The sequence below is a fragment of the Mustela nivalis genome (genome assembly GCF_964662115.1).
Source record: "Mustela nivalis genome assembly, chromosome: 6".
In the NCBI taxonomy this organism is placed as follows: Eukaryota; Metazoa; Chordata; class Mammalia; order Carnivora; family Mustelidae; genus Mustela; species Mustela nivalis.
This window is the reverse complement of record NC_139025.1, coordinates 105,992,918-106,010,907: the sequence shown is the minus strand read 5'-3', so window position 1 is coordinate 106,010,907 and position 17,990 is coordinate 105,992,918. Positions and strand designations below refer to the sequence as shown.

General features: G+C 41.6%; 1 protein-coding gene across 2 annotated transcripts in view; it reads right to left on the bottom strand.

The window, feature by feature from the left end:
• The window catches only part of ANXA2 (annexin A2), a 45,040-nt gene that overhangs the window by 14,982 nt on the left and 12,068 nt on the right, over nucleotides 1–17,990 (bottom strand). For both annotated transcript variants that reach the window (XM_082733780.1, XM_082733781.1), the window contains exons 2-4: nucleotides 17,383–17,441; nucleotides 14,320–14,419; nucleotides 555–649 (exon numbers count right to left, since the gene is read on the bottom strand). In XM_082733780.1, the coding sequence (XP_082589906.1) occupies nucleotides 555–649; nucleotides 14,320–14,419; nucleotides 17,383–17,430 (243 nt within the window). In that variant the 5' untranslated portion in view covers nucleotides 17,431–17,441. The remainder of the gene's footprint in view (nucleotides 1–554; nucleotides 650–14,319; nucleotides 14,420–17,382; nucleotides 17,442–17,990) is intronic.

The window sequence follows — 17,990 nt, the reverse complement described above, 5'->3', positions numbered from 1 at the left end:
TAGTGGGAGCATGGCATGTTGAAGATAGCCTAGTAGACCAAATGAACTACTAACTAAGTCCATTTGCAGCAAACCTCTTAAGAATTCAAGTATTTTTTTTTAAGAGTCAGGAGAGCCTATCAGGATCAATGCTAACTAAAGGCCAGGGTCCTAAGATTAAATTAGAAACATCTTATCAAGAGCTAGCAGAAGTCATAAAGATGAAGTGAGTTGCTACATGTCAGAACTACATGCCTGGCACAGAGTAAGCATTCTAGAAACGATACCTGCTATTGTTGATGTTCCCAGTCCCTTCTAACTTTATGTTCCCAGCAGAGCTCCCTCCACACCCTTAGGCTGGAGGAGGGTATGGTCTTTATGGATGAGCTCCAAGCACTCCAGGGATCATGAGTATGAGTGATGACTCTTACAAGGATGTAAGAGGAAAACCTTGGATACCCAAGAGTTCTAGAATGCTCTTGCCGGGACAAGCCAGAATCCATAAAAAGAAAATGCAATGCCTAAGGAAGTGAAATTCTACAAGGAATGCCCCCCACCCCTGAAATTGCTTATACCTTTTTGGTCCTTCTCTGGTAGGCGAAGGCAATATCCTGTCTCTGTTCATTGCTGCGGTTGGTCAAAATGTTGACAATGGTGACCTCATCCACACCTATGGAAACACAAGTTGAGAACCGTTATCACCCGTGTGCTCTAGTCCTTTGGGCTTACATTGAGGGTTTTAAGCAGTTTATCAAATTGAAATTTATGTACTGTTTTTCAAACCAAAACATCAGAACATCAAGTGTTGTCCTCCACGTCAGTACCGTTCACCAAATGTGTTTACCCAATTTTTATCCTAACAGCTGTAAACCTCAAATCTAAATGGACCTTTTGAATATCTGCATTTAAAAAAACTATTTATTCATAAACTGGTTTCTGGAATCAACCGTAGGAGGTGTGTTTGTGGGGCTTTGGCAGCCAGACGGAATAACAAAGATTTAGGAGGATTTTAAATGAAGGTTCCCAAATTGCCATTTAACCGGGGATTTAATAGACAGTAACTGCGAACTGAATTAATAGAGACAATTATTTATATTTATTGCAGGATTACGGCTATATAAGCAGCTAGGTATAATTTCTATAATTATAGAAACTGTCATGACAAATGAATCAGATTTAATATGGCAGTTGTATTTTAATAGCATAATTGATTAATACAATCATACTTATTGAAGATTAAATTGTTTTTTAAGGAAAATAAATGTTCCACTGCTTTTAATCTTCAATAGGCAACTTTAATAATCAATTTTATAACTTTATTAAAAAGAGTAAGTGTTTTAATCTAAATTAAATCTAAATTGGGAGTTTTGAAGTGCCACCAAAATATTTTAGTACCTATTTTAATTGGAACATGTGTATTTACAAAGATAAGCAATGCCTTCTTGTATCTGAAAGTTTCCAATTTTATATCAGAAATACTCCTAAAATGCCATTTAACTGAAGAAAGCCTGATTTTAAGAATTCAGAGAATGAAAGGTCTCCCTCACGTCCGATTATATACCTTTTTTAATAAAAGGAAGAGTCTTTGCCATAACTGGATAGGTAATTCTTAGGCAAGGGAGAGAGGAGCTAAATCCACAAGGTTACATGTGAATGGCAAACAGCCTGAACTAAAGGAAATCAGGAGTCCCCAAGCAACAGAAATATCAGAACTGTAATGCTTTGAGGCAGAGGCAATGAACAAACTGACAGAGAAGGTACCCTCAACCCTCAAACGTGTTAGATCAAAATGCGCCAAGTTAGATTTTCTGGGTATAAAAATAGGTAACATTTATTTTTGTATTTATATACTCATTTCAGAGTGAGTTCATACCAGTACATTAATCACTTAAGTGCAGCATCTATATAACTTTACCTCCAATTTTTAGAGAACCAATGTCAACAGAGAATTACAATTGCTATATATGAGATTCAGTTGCAAAGATGCTTATTTCAGCATTATATATAGTATCAAAAAATAGAGGGAAAACACTCCCTAAGTCCAATAAGAGTCTGGTTAAATAAATGTTCTTCTGTCCCAATAATAGGATACTACAGTCATTCAGAATGATGGCATAAAATATTAACTGACATGGAAAAATGTTCATGATATGCTGTTAAGTAAAACAAAACAAGTGGCAAAGCAATATATACAGTTTAACTCAAGTTTTGTAAAATACATGTGCATGAACAAGAAAATAGAGGCCTTTATAACAAAATTTTAATAGTGATCATGTGAGTGGTAGAATTATGGACTTATGGACACTGTAAAGTTTTCTTTCTTTTGATTATATATACTTTCAAAGTTCACCATAATGCCATAAAAAAGGTTCTTTACATACACTGTGAATGACATGTAGTCATTGATTAGAATCAACTAGTGACTTTTCCTTGAGAGAATCCCAGCATGGTTCTACATACTTCAATTAGAACAAAACAAATTATGCATAATAATTGCAACATCTATATAATTCTCTTTGGTTTCTGCAATATCCTAACACAGATTGCTTTATTATTCTTTACAGCTACCCAGTAAGGATAGGCCTTCTTCCTAGTTTATAGATGGAGAAGCTGATGCTCGAGAAACTGAAACTATTACGTGTGTAAACATCTGGCATGTTTGGATCTCAGTTTCTACATCTGCACAAGTAAGGCACTTGAACAATTACCTCCAGTTCAGCTTCCATAAAACACTAACAGATACAATCCTGCAGGCCTACCCCTACATGTGTTCTCTCTCACTCTCTCTTAAATATTCTATGGCTCTAATTTCATGTTAGGAAAACCATAAACGTGTTTTTGCTTCCTACTTAACTTTCTTCCTCAAGGGGCACCTGGGTGGCTCACTCAGTTAAGCCTCTGCCCTCAACTCAGGTCATGATCTCAGGGTCCTGGGATGGAGCGCCACATCTGGTTCCCTGCCAAGCCGGGAAACTGCTTCTCCCTCTCCCTCTGTCCCTTCCCCGAATAAATAAATAAAATCTTTAAAAAAAAAAAAAAAAAAAAAAAAAACCTTCTTCCTCAAATCTGAAAATGCCAGAGAACAACAAAATCAATCATATCTTCCAACCTCAAATCTAGTATTTTCTGAAAGCAATTTTGGAACTGCTGACCTGAACACACACCAACACTGACCCACAAAAATAATTCTCCCTTGGAAACAAATGCAAAATTTATGTTTGTGTCAAAATGTGGTCAGATGCCCACCTGAATTAGAATCCCATGAGGCAGTTACTAACACACAGTCTCTTGGGCCACACCTAAGATCTACTGATTAAAGCCTCCTTAGAACTATGGACCAAGCAAACAGCATTTCAACCAGCTCTCTGGTCACTTTTTATTTGAGAATCACCAACAGAGACAGATAAACATGAGGAATGCAAAGATCTTTAGAAATCTGCTTACATAAAGATTTAAGTCACTTCTACCAGCTGCTTCTGTGAGGGACAGGGTCACCTAAAATTTCAGGGCCAGAAAAGCTTACCTTTGTCCAAGTAAACCAGGTAAGAAAAAAACACCTGGCGAGTTCACTACACTGACTGCAGTGTAGTCCCACACTCTTAGAGTCAGTGAGACAGCTTTTTGCCTTTCTGTTCACAGCAGCTAAGCATCTAGCCAACAGAGTCAGAATTCAATCCAATTATTGGAAATCCCTGTAAAGAGCCCGAGTGGTTAACCTGGATCTCACGTAGGTGGCAGCAACTATGATAGTCTGAGGGAATCTAAACGTATTTTACTTAAATTATTTACCAAGCGAATAGCCTGCTGAGATGCAACATCCAACATGCTGGGACCCCTTCACATGAACAATCGGATCCATTACACAAATGCTAATACCAGCAACTACAAAGACACGGGAGCTATTTCTGCCAGTGGACACCCCCTCCCCCTTCTAAGAACCTTACCTACATAAGCTATTTCTCTCATACCACTGTCTGCAAGTTTCAAATGGAACTGGGGGGGGGGGGGGATCATGGACCCCTGGATCAACTGCCTAGTCAAACCACTTAAGGCATGTCCTGTGTCGGACCACCAGAATATACATTTCTGCCAGTGGGATTTAACCATCTTATCTTCAGAACACTGCTGCTTCCTCTCAACCTGCTATCATAATTGGTGAGGCAGTTTATTCCTGTGGAAAATAGCTCAGTGCAGGTTGAAGCCACAAGGGTCATCCGGTTTCTCACCACTTCTGCCCAGGATGGGGCCAGAAGGATGATTACTGAGCACTCAGCCACCTATGTCAGCACAGTCGTCGTCAACAAGGCATAGCAAGAGCCAGGACACCGGGAAAGCTTTATATTTAATGACTTTAACATAGGTGCAGATGCCCAGAAGATGAGGCTCTGGATTCCCATGTTCAGATCTCATTCACTGCATAAGGAAGCAGCTGCTGGGCAGAAGGGGCCCAGGGCCTAAAAGAAACTGGGCGGTCAGGGCAAGAGCATAAAGGAAAAAAGCAACAAACCTGAATAATGTTCCTTTTCCCATCCCACTCCTCTTGTATTTCATGTGGAAAGTCAAAGTAACCTAAGCAAAGGCTCACAATGGGAAACAGTGATGCAGATAGGGGTCCCTACAAAATGTGGGTGAAAGAAAACACAGTAAGTTCTGTGTTTCAGGTGGATTTTTTTTTAATATCTTCTCAAAACGACAGAAGTTAAAATTTTTAAGATTGGTAAGGAACGAAAACACAAATTTGGCTCCTGAAGGGAAACAACACAGTAAATTTCATCAGTATTCGTTCCTTTCATGAAAATGAAAGGAAGTGTATCACCTAACTACAAAAATGTTTCTAACAACACTCTTTAGCTGGGGCCTCCGGAAGGTCAGTCACTGCTCTGAATGCCAGTCAACATGAGGCAGTCAGCACGCTGCTTAGATAGAAGACTTTTAAGTCACTTCTACCAATTGCTCCTGTGAGGTGCTGAGTCGATTACAATTTCAGGGTAAGTATTGCTTCCCTTTGTCCAAATAACCCAGGTAAGAAAAAACACCTGCGAGCTCACTGAACACTGACACCTCTGCCAAGTGATACCACAGGGAGGCGCTGCTGACAGCAGAGCTCAGCAGGAAACTCTGGAGTCTCGGGTCCCTTAAACCGTCCACTGTATTTCTCAAACGAAAAGAACATTTGCAGTCTAACATAATGCTAACTCCAAAATCACAAAATCAGCCTCCTGGAGTTTCCTCTCCTTCTCTACGGATGGAAACCCCAAGTCAGCTCCACATCTGGCATTCCAGGGAAAATGTGTCTTTATTGTCCATGGCAAGGAACCAAGAGGCCATTCTGAACAGGATGCTGACTCACATTTACCAAGACACACTGACTGCACAAAGAAAATGGATTTCATTTTGTTTCATGAAGGCTCAGGAGGCCCTCAGGGCGTGGCTGACTGGTCAAAAAAAAAAAAAATTCCTTATCTAGATGATGGGAAAAAACATGCCTCAGCTTAGATTACTGGGAATATGCGTATCAAACCTCAGAAGAAATCATCTCTGCAACACGAAGGTCAGTAGCAGGCCACAGAGAGGAGATCCACGGGTGTGGATTTTGCTTATTATAATAGCATCAGTCACTCACTGAACACCTACTATGTGCCAGGCATTTACTAAGTGCTTTACACAATTCTACCATGTAATTTTTACCACATCCATAAGAGACAGGAGTTACTGTCATCCTCATTTTTACCCACGAGGAAATAAATGCTCATAGAAGACCCAGGGTCACACAAGCAAGTCACCTGCAGAGCTGGGACTCAAACCAGGATTCAAGACCCGGGCTCCCTGCATTGGGCTATTCTGTCTCCTATTATAAAAAAGTACCCCAAATTTAAAAATAAGGCAAGAGGAAGACAGAGTAGCTATAAAGGGGCCTCCCAGCGTGGCTAACAGGGCAATCCAAGACTGTGTCTCTAGGATATGCTCTCACTCAACTTACTACTGTGGGCCACAAGCTCTGCAGGGTTACAAGTTAACTTGGAGATTATGGTCTAAAGGTTATGACTTCAGTGCCCTGCAGGATACCAATGGTCTCACCAGCAATCTTAACTCAACACTCTTCCCTCAGTGCCTATTAACAACCAGGCTTTCAAATGTCCCTCGAACCAGTCTTATCTCCTTTGAGTTAAATAAATGTTTGATGTGTTCATCCCATATCTCTATGAGTCATGCTAGTACCTTTCCAAAATTATACTTTCATACTTCTTCATACCACACTCTTCCAAATAGTTCCCAAACAGGATCTGGGACAGTAACGTGTCCATATGTTTATAGAACTGGACTTACTATTTAGTATATCTAAACATACACATATTTAATCATCTGTAGATAAGGATTTGTTACCCACTAATAGTGCATGGCCACTGAAGAGATAGCCCAACTGAGGTTTTTTTCAACAGAAAGAGCTAGAAACGCTCTTCCACAGATAGCCATTAACAATATGGTGAGAAAGGGGCAGCTCCTCCCAACAAAATTAATATGCCAACAAGCCATATGTCTATTGGAATTGACCTCAGGGACAGAGAGGTACACACACAGTTGCCCAAAATATCCTTCCCACCATCAGTCACAGTGCTGCCTGGCCTGGAATTCCTGCTCTCGAAGTCACTCCTGGGGATCACTCAGCAGCCGTGAGTTCTCTGTATCCAGAGGGTCCCACCAGAAGCTGGACATTCACATGGGGGACAGGTGAAAAGGGGAGGCATCTAGATCAGCGGCTTCAGAAATGCTTCAGAAATGATGTGGGGCTCAGAACTATACTATCTGCGCATATCAGTTACCTCCCTGTGCCTTGGTTTCTCACTCTGTAAAAGAGATTATGAGAACATTTAGGCAAATGCAGAAAGGATGGGCCCAGTTAAGGACTCAGACCATGTCTACTACCTTCTCCACAGTTAGCTCCTCTGTCGCAGGCCTGCCTCTTGGTTGTATTCTGTTTGGGGTCAATGAAAGTGGAGGCAACAGGGGTTTGGGGAACACTTCTGCCATTAGCACACATTAGATTACCAGCCTGGTTTCATGGCTGTGGCAGCTGCCTGAGAGATGAGTGAGAAAACAAGGGCTGCATGGGGTAGGAGGGGGCTGGGGAGACCAGCACCTCTCCCAGGACTGGCACAGTGTGGTTGTGGTCCTGACTCATGCCAAGTGTGGTTTAGCTAAGTGCCTGAGAAGAACATTTGGTCCCCAAATCAAATTTCTTCTCTTTCCATTCTGCTCTGATCTCACCTCTGCTGAGACCCTTAGGAAGGATTTCAGTGCCCTCTATTTGGCCACCTGACTGTATGTTTCAATAATCTAGAACCCTGTCTGCCTTCCATGCATAATTATAGTTCTGAAATATTCCACAGGACCAGCAGGAAAACACAAAGTAGGCCAGCATCCAAAATTCAAACCAAATCAAATTGTAAATGAAGGCTGATATGCAAAATGCAAGCACCATTTTGTGCCTGGCTACTCTGTTAGCCTCATGAGACAGAAAATTTTAAAATCTGAACAGATGCAAGAGAAACCAGTATCCCCAATCGATAGTGAAGAAGTTAATATTTACTGCCTTAGCACTGCAGACACCAGAAAAGAATCTGGTTACTGTACCCAGTGTCCTTGGGTGGCAGCAACTGTCCAATTTCCTCAGGGGAAAGAGGTACCAGTTTTTACAAAAAAAAAAAAAAAAAAGGAGCCGAGAGGCAGACAATAAAAGCCAATGCCTACCATTAGAAAGGCACCAGGGACTCGTTCACCCATGTTTTATGGACTTTTTGGCTCAGGTTTGGCATCTATACACCAGTGCAGACAAAGATTGTTTTGAGGAAAATCTGAAAATCTCTGCTCAGAGCAAAGGTGGCCGTGACTCAGCACTGGTCCTTCTTTGTTCCCAGCACTGCTGTAAGACGAGAACTCAGTCCAAAGTAAACTTAATCACAAAGGGAAAGGCCTCGGTGAAGAGAAGGTTCCCTTCCTCCTTTCCAGTACAGGAGAATGGGAAGGCCTGGGCTGTGTGAGCCACAGGGACCTTTCTCACAAGAACACTGTCCCTCAGACTTAAGGGTTCTGTAGGCTTTCCCCCCTACCCCCTTAGGAGCGAAGCCACCTTTCTGAGCCAATCTGCCTCCTGGCATCTTCAAGAGACTCTATTCCTAATTGCTGTCTCAGCTGAACGAATATTCCTCCAGGTGTGCAGGTGAAACCAAAAATACACATCCTGGCCTGCTTTCCACTGGCATGGGATGTTCGTATTTTTGGCCATGCTAGAAAACATGGTTCCATTTTAAAAGTGTAAGAAAAAAATAAGTGCAAAAACTTGCTGCAGTTATGCCTCTCTCTTGTGCTTGCTTGCAAGGGGGTAAAAAAAAAACCACTCGCTTTTGCATCCCTTCCGGAGAACACAAATACTGCTAAAATCAAAACTGGCAATAATAATAGGGCAACTCATTTCCCACCCCTTTAGAGAGAAAGAGAGAGAGACCAAAGCTGTACCAGTCTATTGGCACTTACACTAACTCTGGGGTTGTGCTGCTTCTAATTACAATCTATTTTATGTAGTCTGGATTCATCCTTTTCTAATTTAGCTGACTTTCCTTTCTAGTTATTTGGACCCATATGGTAAACCATTCACAGCTGTGTTGTACACTCCACAGTATATATTTAACCCAAGGCCAATCTAGACCAAGAGACTCCTACAGATTTTAGTCTCAGAAACCTCTTGTTAATTAAGCAATATTACTACTTTTGCATGGCTTTATTCAGTTTAAAACTAGACATAAATTAAGGTAAATAATTGCATAGTCTACCTCGAGCCAGAGTATACACAAAACAGCCATGCATTCGATTTAGGTAACATACTCAAGAAATACAGAGATCCCTTCAAACTAAAAACAAAGCAGACTTATGAGCATAAGTTAAATTCATTTTGTGAAAACAGATCAAAGCCCACTAGGGGACTGTTACCCTTTCTGGCTACTGTCCAGATTCTGGAATGTCCTCTGCGGCCTCATCTCACCAGCCACGTGTCCCCCTTCTCTGCACTCACTGTGTGTGGTATGGGATCTGTGTACATTTGACTACTATTTAAATATAGCTTAAATACTTACTTTTTCACACAGTCTCAGGGGCTGTGTAAATAAGATTAAGTAAGTTTAATGAAATAAAATCCTTGCCCTCAAGGAACTCACATTCTGGTGGGAGAAACAATTCCATACATAAGTAACAACACAATATGACAAGAGCTGTAAATTCCTCACATGAAGTATCTGAGACACAGACCAAGGAATAATTGATTCTGCCTCTTCCTCAGAGAAAGCATGGAGAAGAGGCTAAGTATGGGCCCACTCCAAGAGGTCAGAGGGAAGCACCTGGGTGTGAGAAGTGGGCTAACACTACCACAAGATGGGGGCTGCACACTCCTGTTAGAGTAAAGTTTCCAAATAGCCTGGAGATGAAGCTAGAGAAAGACTCTGCAGTGGATGAAGCAAGGAGACCCTCGATGAGGACAGAAGCCATGCAGCCCAGGTGAGAGAGTATAAGGCTGAAGGGAAGGAGTAATAGAAACTGCTTCCCATCCTTATTACCAGTCCAGATCTCACTCAGCTTGGCCCCTCTTTCTAATCCCCCCACACCAGGCCTGTTCCAGTTTATCATCCCTTGTTTCATAGTAAGGGAAGGACCCTCCAGACTTGCTCTCAGCTCTCCTTCCTGAGAGCACTCAGACCAAAGGGAAGTCCATGGTCGGTCAGACAGAGCAGATAATGCCCAGAGAACTCTGTACTTGGCACATGCTTGCACGTGTACTGGGCTACTCTACCTAGGAGATGGAGGCCCAGAGAGTCATCATTTCATGGACTTTGGCCTTTGTTTATAGGTATTCGAGGTTTACCCTTTGTTTTCTTTGATGTCAAGGAAACAGCAATTACGAAGCATTGTGTTCTTCCTGTGAAGGCCTTGAGGCGGGTGTGGGGTGAAAGTGTGGCGCAAGCCTCTTAATTACACTGAAGGTAGAAGGCATTTTAAACAGGAGGGTAAAATATTAATTAGCTTTTTTTTTTTAAATTTTTATTTATTTATTTGACAGAGAGAGATCACAAGTAGATGGAGAGGCAGGCAGAGAGAGAGAGAGAGAGGGAAGCAGGCTCCCTGCTGAGCAGAGAGCCCAATGCGGGACTCGATCCCAGGACCCCGAGATCATGATCTGAGCTGAAGGCAGCGGCTTAACCCACTGAGCCCCCCAGGCGCCCCTAATTAGCTCATTTTAAAAGTGGAATGAGTTATCTACAAATATCAAGAGGAAGAGGAAAGGGACAAAGGAATGTTAACTTTACCAATGAAAGACTTTATTTCTATTTGCAATTAAATTTATTGCCTTCCATTTGTGAAGTTGATACATGTCCTCATAGAAAATTTGGAAAACAGAATATACTGAAAGCACAAGAAAGGAAAAGAATCGGCTCTACAACTAACAACTTTAAGGTGAATGCATGATAAAACAAGCATTCCTAAACTGTGACAGTTGCACAACTCGGTAAACACACTAAAAAACTGAATTGTGCATTTTACCTAGGCAAACTGTATGTATGTGAACTATATTTCAGTAAAAATCGTTCACAAATTTTATTTTTCACATTTCATAGTCTACAGATATTCTGGATAACACAGAGGGAGTTACCAGAACCTCTTAAGTCTTTCCCCAACTACCCTGGTTTTTTGTTACCATAACCAATGCAGATATTAACATCTTTGGTACACTGAGCTCTGTATGAATATAATTTTCTTTCTCCTTAATAATTTCCTAGAAGGATATAAGGTTCCCAGACACACTGACAGTCCAGAAATTATTTTATAAGATTAACAGAATTAATTCAAGAAAACTCAGTTACTTTCTACAATTACTAGGCACCAAAAATAAGTAAGTGGTCCTCAGTGGAAGTCACTAGGCATTAAGTACGAAGAGAAGACAGGGGGCCTAAAGTTGGGCCACAAATACGTCATGTATCTGAGATCAACAGAATCACAACTGCAAAATGCTTTTCATGTCTGAAAATAACTTACGGCAAAGGGAGAAAGTCCGGTCTTCAGGTGGGTGGCACAACATGGAGGTGTTTAAGAACACAGGCCTAGGGATGGACAGAGTTGACCAAACCCCAACTTAAACCAAGGCCAAGAGACCTAAACTCTGTCACCCATAAACTGTGCAGAGGATATAACACTACATCAGGATGAATTTGAAGTTCACCTAAGAAGAGCATTCCTAAAGTGCCTGGCGCAATGCTTTGCTATAATAAGCACTCAATCAATAGTGGCAATCAGGATCATGGTGATGTCAGCTGCTTTTGACCACACTGGAATGCAGGAATCCAAATCTCCCCCCCCCCCCCACCCCAGACATCTCTGTTTAGAAACTACAGTATTTTCTAACCAACTCAGAAAGAGCCTGAAGGCATTTTTATTACCCTGGGAGTTTCAGCTATGACCAGAGCTCACTTGCGCAATCTTTACATTCCAGGTTGCTTAAAAGCTTTCTCATGCGAGGACAAAAGCAGTCTTTGTCTCAAGCGTGTACAAGGCACCATCTCTGTCAGATGAGTTAACTGTGAGGGGAGTTAAGTGTGTTTCTGCAGGGGCTCTTGGGAAACCCCAGGAATGTAGGCACACCCAGATAGTGAGACAGGGTAAGTTTTCGGCAAGTGGATCATGGCATGTGCACGCAGGCGCCTGTGTGTGTACACGCATGTGTGTGTGAGTGTATGTGTGCTGAGATAACACATTTCGAGCACTGTCTAATGGCAGGCACCACTTCATACCACCCAACTGTGTGAGGTAGAACTCTGATGAGCCCCAATTTGTATGTGGAAACTGAAGCTTAAGGAAGTTAAGTGTTTTTCCAGAGTCAGATAGTTAGTAAATGAGTGGCAGAGCCAAGATGTAAAGAACCAAGACTGCACAATCTCTCACCCACTACACCCCAGCTCTGCCAAAGAGAATGGTGAGATGAGCCTGTACCTTTCAGTCTCATTTTCTGATTACTGACTTGCTGACTTCCCAACCTGGCCTTTGACAAGTATGGTCATTTGAAAGCATCAAAAAGAGAAGACTTATGAAAGGTCTAATTTGGATGCTTCCTTATTCTCCCTCCAGTTGTCCAGGGAGTCATTCTGGGAGATACGCCATGTCCCCAGGGATCTAACTGTAAGGCTGCTTTAGGATAATGCAAATCCTTGTGTCCAGTCAGAGCCACAGGACATAAACGATTTTTCTCCTTTCTGTCCTGCCTCTGGAAACAAAGTCACCAGTTTCTCCAAGGCTTTTAAAGAATTTGTTTTTTTTTTTTGACAGCAGAGATCACAAGTAGGCATAGAGGAAGGCAGAGAGAAGAAGCAGACTTCCTGTCAAGCAAGGAGCCTGATGAGGGACTCAATCCCAGGACCCTTGGATCATGACCTGAGCTGAAGGCAGAAGCTTAACCCACTGAGTCACCCAGGCGCCCCTCTCCAAGAGTTTTAGAAAGACAAAACAATTCTGAGAGTGAAAAGGGGCACAATCAGTAAATAATGCAGATGTAAACAAGCCAGGACATGTGATCACTCTCGTTTTTTGGGTTCCTAGGTCATCCTGGTTGAGGTTCCCAGTCTGTCGGTCACCCATATGTGAATTGTCCAAGTGTCAGTAAGTTAAAACACCGGACTTCCCAGACCAAACCGCCCATGGCTCTTTTTTTTTTTTTTTTTTTTTTTAAAGATTTTATTATTTATTTATTTGACAGAGAGAAATCACAAGTAGTCGGAGAGGCAGGCAGAGAGAGAGAGAGGGAAGCAGGCTCCCCGCCGAGCAGAGAGCCCGATGTGGGACTCGATCCCAGGACCCTGAGATCATGACCCGAGCCGAAGGCAGCGGCTTAACCCACTGAGCCACCCAGGCGCCCCCGGCCCATGGCTCTTTAGCAGAGGTATGAATCAGCAGCTGCTCTGGCTGCTGGGTCATGTACACATCTCAACTAGCCTCACAGTGAAAAGAAGTGCTTTGCCTAAAAGGGGAAAGAGTGCAGTGAATCACAAGCATCACCACAATAATCAGAATGCCCAGGGATTTGGGGGATGGGGCCATCCTAGAGAGACACGCTTCATTAACATAAGCCAGAGAGTCTGAACACTGACTTTTCTTTTCTTTTTTTTTTTTTAAAGATTTTATTTATTTATTTGACAGAGAGAGATCACAAGCAGGCAGAGAGGCAGGCAGAGAGAGAGGAGGAAGCAGGCTCCCCGCTGAGCAGAGAGAGCCCGATGCGGGCCTCGATCCCAGGACCCTGAGATCACAACCTGAGCCGAAGGCAGCGGCTTAACCCACTGAGCCACCCAGGCACCCTGAACACTGACTTTTATAGACACAAAAAAAACAGCACAATGATGACCTGAGCAAGTTCTTACTCAACCCCACCCAATCAAATGCTTTATCTGCTTTATTTCGAAGGGAAGCTCTTACACCTTCTGGCCCTCTCTTACTCATCCTGGAACTCCAGGAAATACACTCATTCTGACGGCTCTTCTAATTCAAGCTCCAGGTCTAAGGAATGATATAACCAGTAGGGTTAAAAAAAACCCGAGTTTTTTCTTCAATAGATCTAAAAGCAAAGCAGTATAATTTTCCCTAGTATTTTTCCAACAAATGTACTGAAAAATCAGGAGAATTCAGGGAAAAAAGGCCAGTTAGGGATCACCATGACCAAACTCTTCCTTATTGGAAGAGGCAGTGAGGCCTCAAAGTAAAGACCTGAGGCCAAAACACACACACCCAGGGAATCAGACCTCCAGCTCTCAGCTGAGGCCTGTTTCCCTGTCACTAGGCTCCTTGGTTAAAATACTTTCTCATGAAGGCACCTGCGTGGTTCAGTCATTAAGTGTCTGCCTTCAGCTCAGGTCATGATCCCAGGGTCCTGCGATCAAGCCCTGCATCCGGCTCCCTGCTCCATGAGAAGGCTGTTCTCCCTCTCCCACTCCCCCTGCTTGTGTTCCCTCTCTTGCTGTGTCTCTATCAAATAAATAAATAAAATCTTAAAAAAAAAAACCAAAAAACTTTCTCATGTTTTAAGTCTTCTCTCCAAAGGGAGGAAGGAAGAGGAAGGGAAAAAGGAAAGGATGAAGGAAAGGAGGGAAGGAGGGGTGGGGTAAGATGGGAAAGATTTAGATCCACTCCATGAAAGCTTGAGGACAATTTCAAATGACCAGTAAACAGAGATTTGAGGGAGAATGAAGAGACAACTAAAAATGCCTCAGTCGTTGTTGTCAGCCTGACAAGAGAAGGACAAATGTCACCTACCTTTGGTCTTGATGGCCGTTTCAATGTTCAGAGCATCACGCTCAGCATCAAAATTGGTGTATGCTTTGACCGACCCATATGCACTTGGGGGCGTGGAGTGCTGAGGTTAAAAGACAAACATACTCAAATCAGACACATTTAAAATCCTCCTGCTGAAGTATCCCTGAAATAGATTTCTTCTATCGTTTCTTTAAACAATTCAAATCATTTGTAGACTATGTAACTAGGGAAGTATTAATGTGCCTTCACAACAGAGAATAAGAAACTTCATTGTTTCTAATAAGATTTCATCTTCAAAAGCTCAGCTCGTTTAGAAAATGCATCTGTATTTCACTTCTCTTACTTCTAGTCCAAGTTCAAAAGCAGACAACCCAAAGCTGGGCACTGGAAACCACCACTTATCTGGGAAGACTTTGAAAAGCATTAAACTGGGCCAGCAACGATTTGAAACAAGCTGAAAATGTGGAAAGGCCTGAATGACAAGTGTGTTTAGCCAAGTTTTTGCTACAGGCATCTGAATTTCCACTGGGCCTATATCGCTGAGCTCACAGTTCCTCAAAATGCAAATGTAAAATGCTGGCTTGCTTGTTTCAGACTATCAGACAAGTGAGGGAAGCCGGGGCACCAAGGTGGTCAGGCCTCCTGGCCCACATCCTCTTTGTGTTCGCTAAGTTCCTGCTCCCCGCTCTCTCCTCTGTTCCCTCTCCTCTGCTGTCTTTAATACTACGCTTTTAACCCTATTCCTATCACCCTTTCTATTTTTTTTCTTTAATTTTTTTTTTTGTTATGGCCTTTTAAACCATACTCTCCTCCTTTTCCAATGCTTTTCAAAGCCCATTACCCTGCCTGATCTGATGGATCCACTTCCATCCCAGACTGAAGCAAGGACAGTAGTATGCGTCTACATCAGTCCTTCTATCCGAAGGGTTAACTTCTCTCTTTCCTTGAGAGCTCTTACAGCTTCCCTCCACCCTGTTACCCAATCCCAAAGCAAAGAGAATGCAGAAGATAGACAGTGTGGTTTTGATTGTCAGTAGAACCATCAACTTGTAGAACCTTCAACTTCAAGACTCATCCATCCCCACGACCTCCCCCAAGTACATAATGCCCATCGTAATGTGATGACCTTGCCTTAGTTCAGTTTCTGAGAAGAGTCAGAGCCTGAGGTGTCCTGACTTACCTTTCCACCCACAGGCAAACATAAAGAAGCATTCCAGCACTCATTCATTTGGTTTTATTAGGAGTGCAGTTATATACAGGTAAGTAACTAAGATGACATCCTCTCAAATGTTTCCCAGGACAAGCCAGAAATCTAAGTGGAGGACTGAACAGAGTATTTCAAAATGTACTTGTGACCATCTTGGCCAAATAGTGACTCTAGTTAACACGTATACATCTGAAACACAATGGATCATTAAAGTATTTTCCGTCTAATTTTACTAAACTTTCCAATAAGATTAAATCAATGGAGATGAAACATACATTCAGAAAAAAGTAAGGACCAAGGGCTATTCTGAAATACTCTATTTGTTATGGTGGCTACAAAATGTGGATGGAAATCTAAGAAAAACATTTCCCTATTTATTAACAGTGCCGTCAATTATTTACAAAGGCAGACAGTCTGCTCATTGAGCCATATCACATATGGCTTCATTTCCTAGGTGCTATGTCAACTTACTCCAAAAACAACAAGAAGTAGGAAAATTTTGCATATCTTTAATAAAACTTCTAAAAACAAAACTAAATGGATAACTGAACCTATTACCCATAGAACTGTCTCAAAAATCAAATTATTGAGGAAAAATGATTTTTCTTCTTCCTCCAAAATATGGGGGGGGGGGAATATGACATTTTCTAATGCAGTCTCATCTCTCCACAGAGAGATGCATTATACTAAAGTAACTTCAAAGGCCACACAAAAAGCCTTTTCTGAAATTTGATACTAAAAACTATCTAATGATCAGATCCGTTAAGAAAAAAAATTGTTCAGCTCTTGGACTTGTCTGGACCTCAACATGCAGCTTGTAAGTGTTGCCAACAACAGTGTGCACAAGTTCCACGAGGGAAGATTAAAAATAGATGGGCTCTATACTCCATACAACCCGTGTCTGCATAGATGTCATCTATCTGAACATTTGATGGCTGGTACCAGACAGAATACAGCAGTACCACCTAATCCAAACTGCTGTCAAGTGCTTTGATGTATTTCAGTTTCAGTGAGAGCGCATTTTGAAGTACCTGTAAGATATGCCTACAAACGAGGGTTACTGCTGAGTTTTTGTAAGAGCCATTTCTGCCAGGATGACCAGAAAGATGTATGGAATTATTAAATATTTTTACATATTCATAATTTATATTCTACTTGATTCTAAAAGTATTTGCAATGACCTGTAATTTCACGTATAGTTTAAGAAAATTTTGACTATAAAACAAAGCATCAGAATTTCCAGGTTCACATATTTCCTGTGAAAGACAGTAAGATATAATTTTGAGCTCCCTGATAGCCAAAGCAAAAAAGCAAACATGATGAATTAGAATATTTATTTAGCTAAAAAACAAAACAAAACACACACACACAACTATCCTAGTTTTTATAGATTAAAGATTTCCCGGGTGTTAAATTAAAACAACAACAAACATGTAAGTCCTTGTCTAGAATAATTTCACAGACACTGTAATAAGTCCAAAACACAAGGATCATTTTTGATATGGCTGTAGCTTATGCCAATCATTAATAAAATGCCAGGGTATGACATTAAAACTCCAGGATCAACATAGCAATTACCACCACTGACACACTAAGTATATAGCAGGATAAAACTCCAGCCACCCCAGCCTGTCCAATTTTAAGGTGATGCCAAAAAAGTTTCTAGTGCCATAACATTTCTATCAAATTGAACTACTGGAAACAGTAAAAGTAATGTTGAAGAAAAGGGTAATGAAGAGAGGGAAATAACTGTGTATATTTGTTCTCATTGTCCTTAGATGTACAAGGAAAGAGAGTAGCATAGTTATCCAGAGAGACGTCTAATTTGCAAAAATTACACAAAATGATATACTTACATCACCCTCCAAGCTGAGCTTGCAGAGAATTTCGTGAACAGTAGACATTTTGAAGGAAGCTGGAGGAAAAAAGTACAACAAAAGTATTTACAAAGAGGCTTTCTTTTCCCCTGAAGCGCAGTGATTCATTATACTAATCTCTATTTCTTGGACCATTTCATCTGAGGATATTAGAACAATTTTTGCAAATGGATGCAATTCCTATCTTATGATTGGGCAAATTAAGCTGAGAGATGGTTTGCCTTAGGTTTTGGATGGACTACAGAAGTAGTCCGTCTGGGCACCTGGGTGGCTCAGTAGGTTAAGGGTCTGCCTATCAGCTCAGGTCATTATCTCTTGGTCCTGGGATCGAGTTCTGCATTGGGTTCCCTGCTCAGCAGGAGTCTGCTCCTGCCTCTTTCTCTGCCTCCCTCGCTCAAGATCTCTCTTTTATTCTTTCTCTCAAATAAATAAATGAAATCTTAAGTTTAAAAAAAAAAAAAAAGAAGAAGTAGAAGAAGTAGCCAGTCTTTCTCGTGCTCTGTGTAAACAGAACTGGGATAGATGTGATTTGTGAATACAAAAACAAAATGCTCCCCAAGGCTCATGCAACTTGTTCAAACAGGATA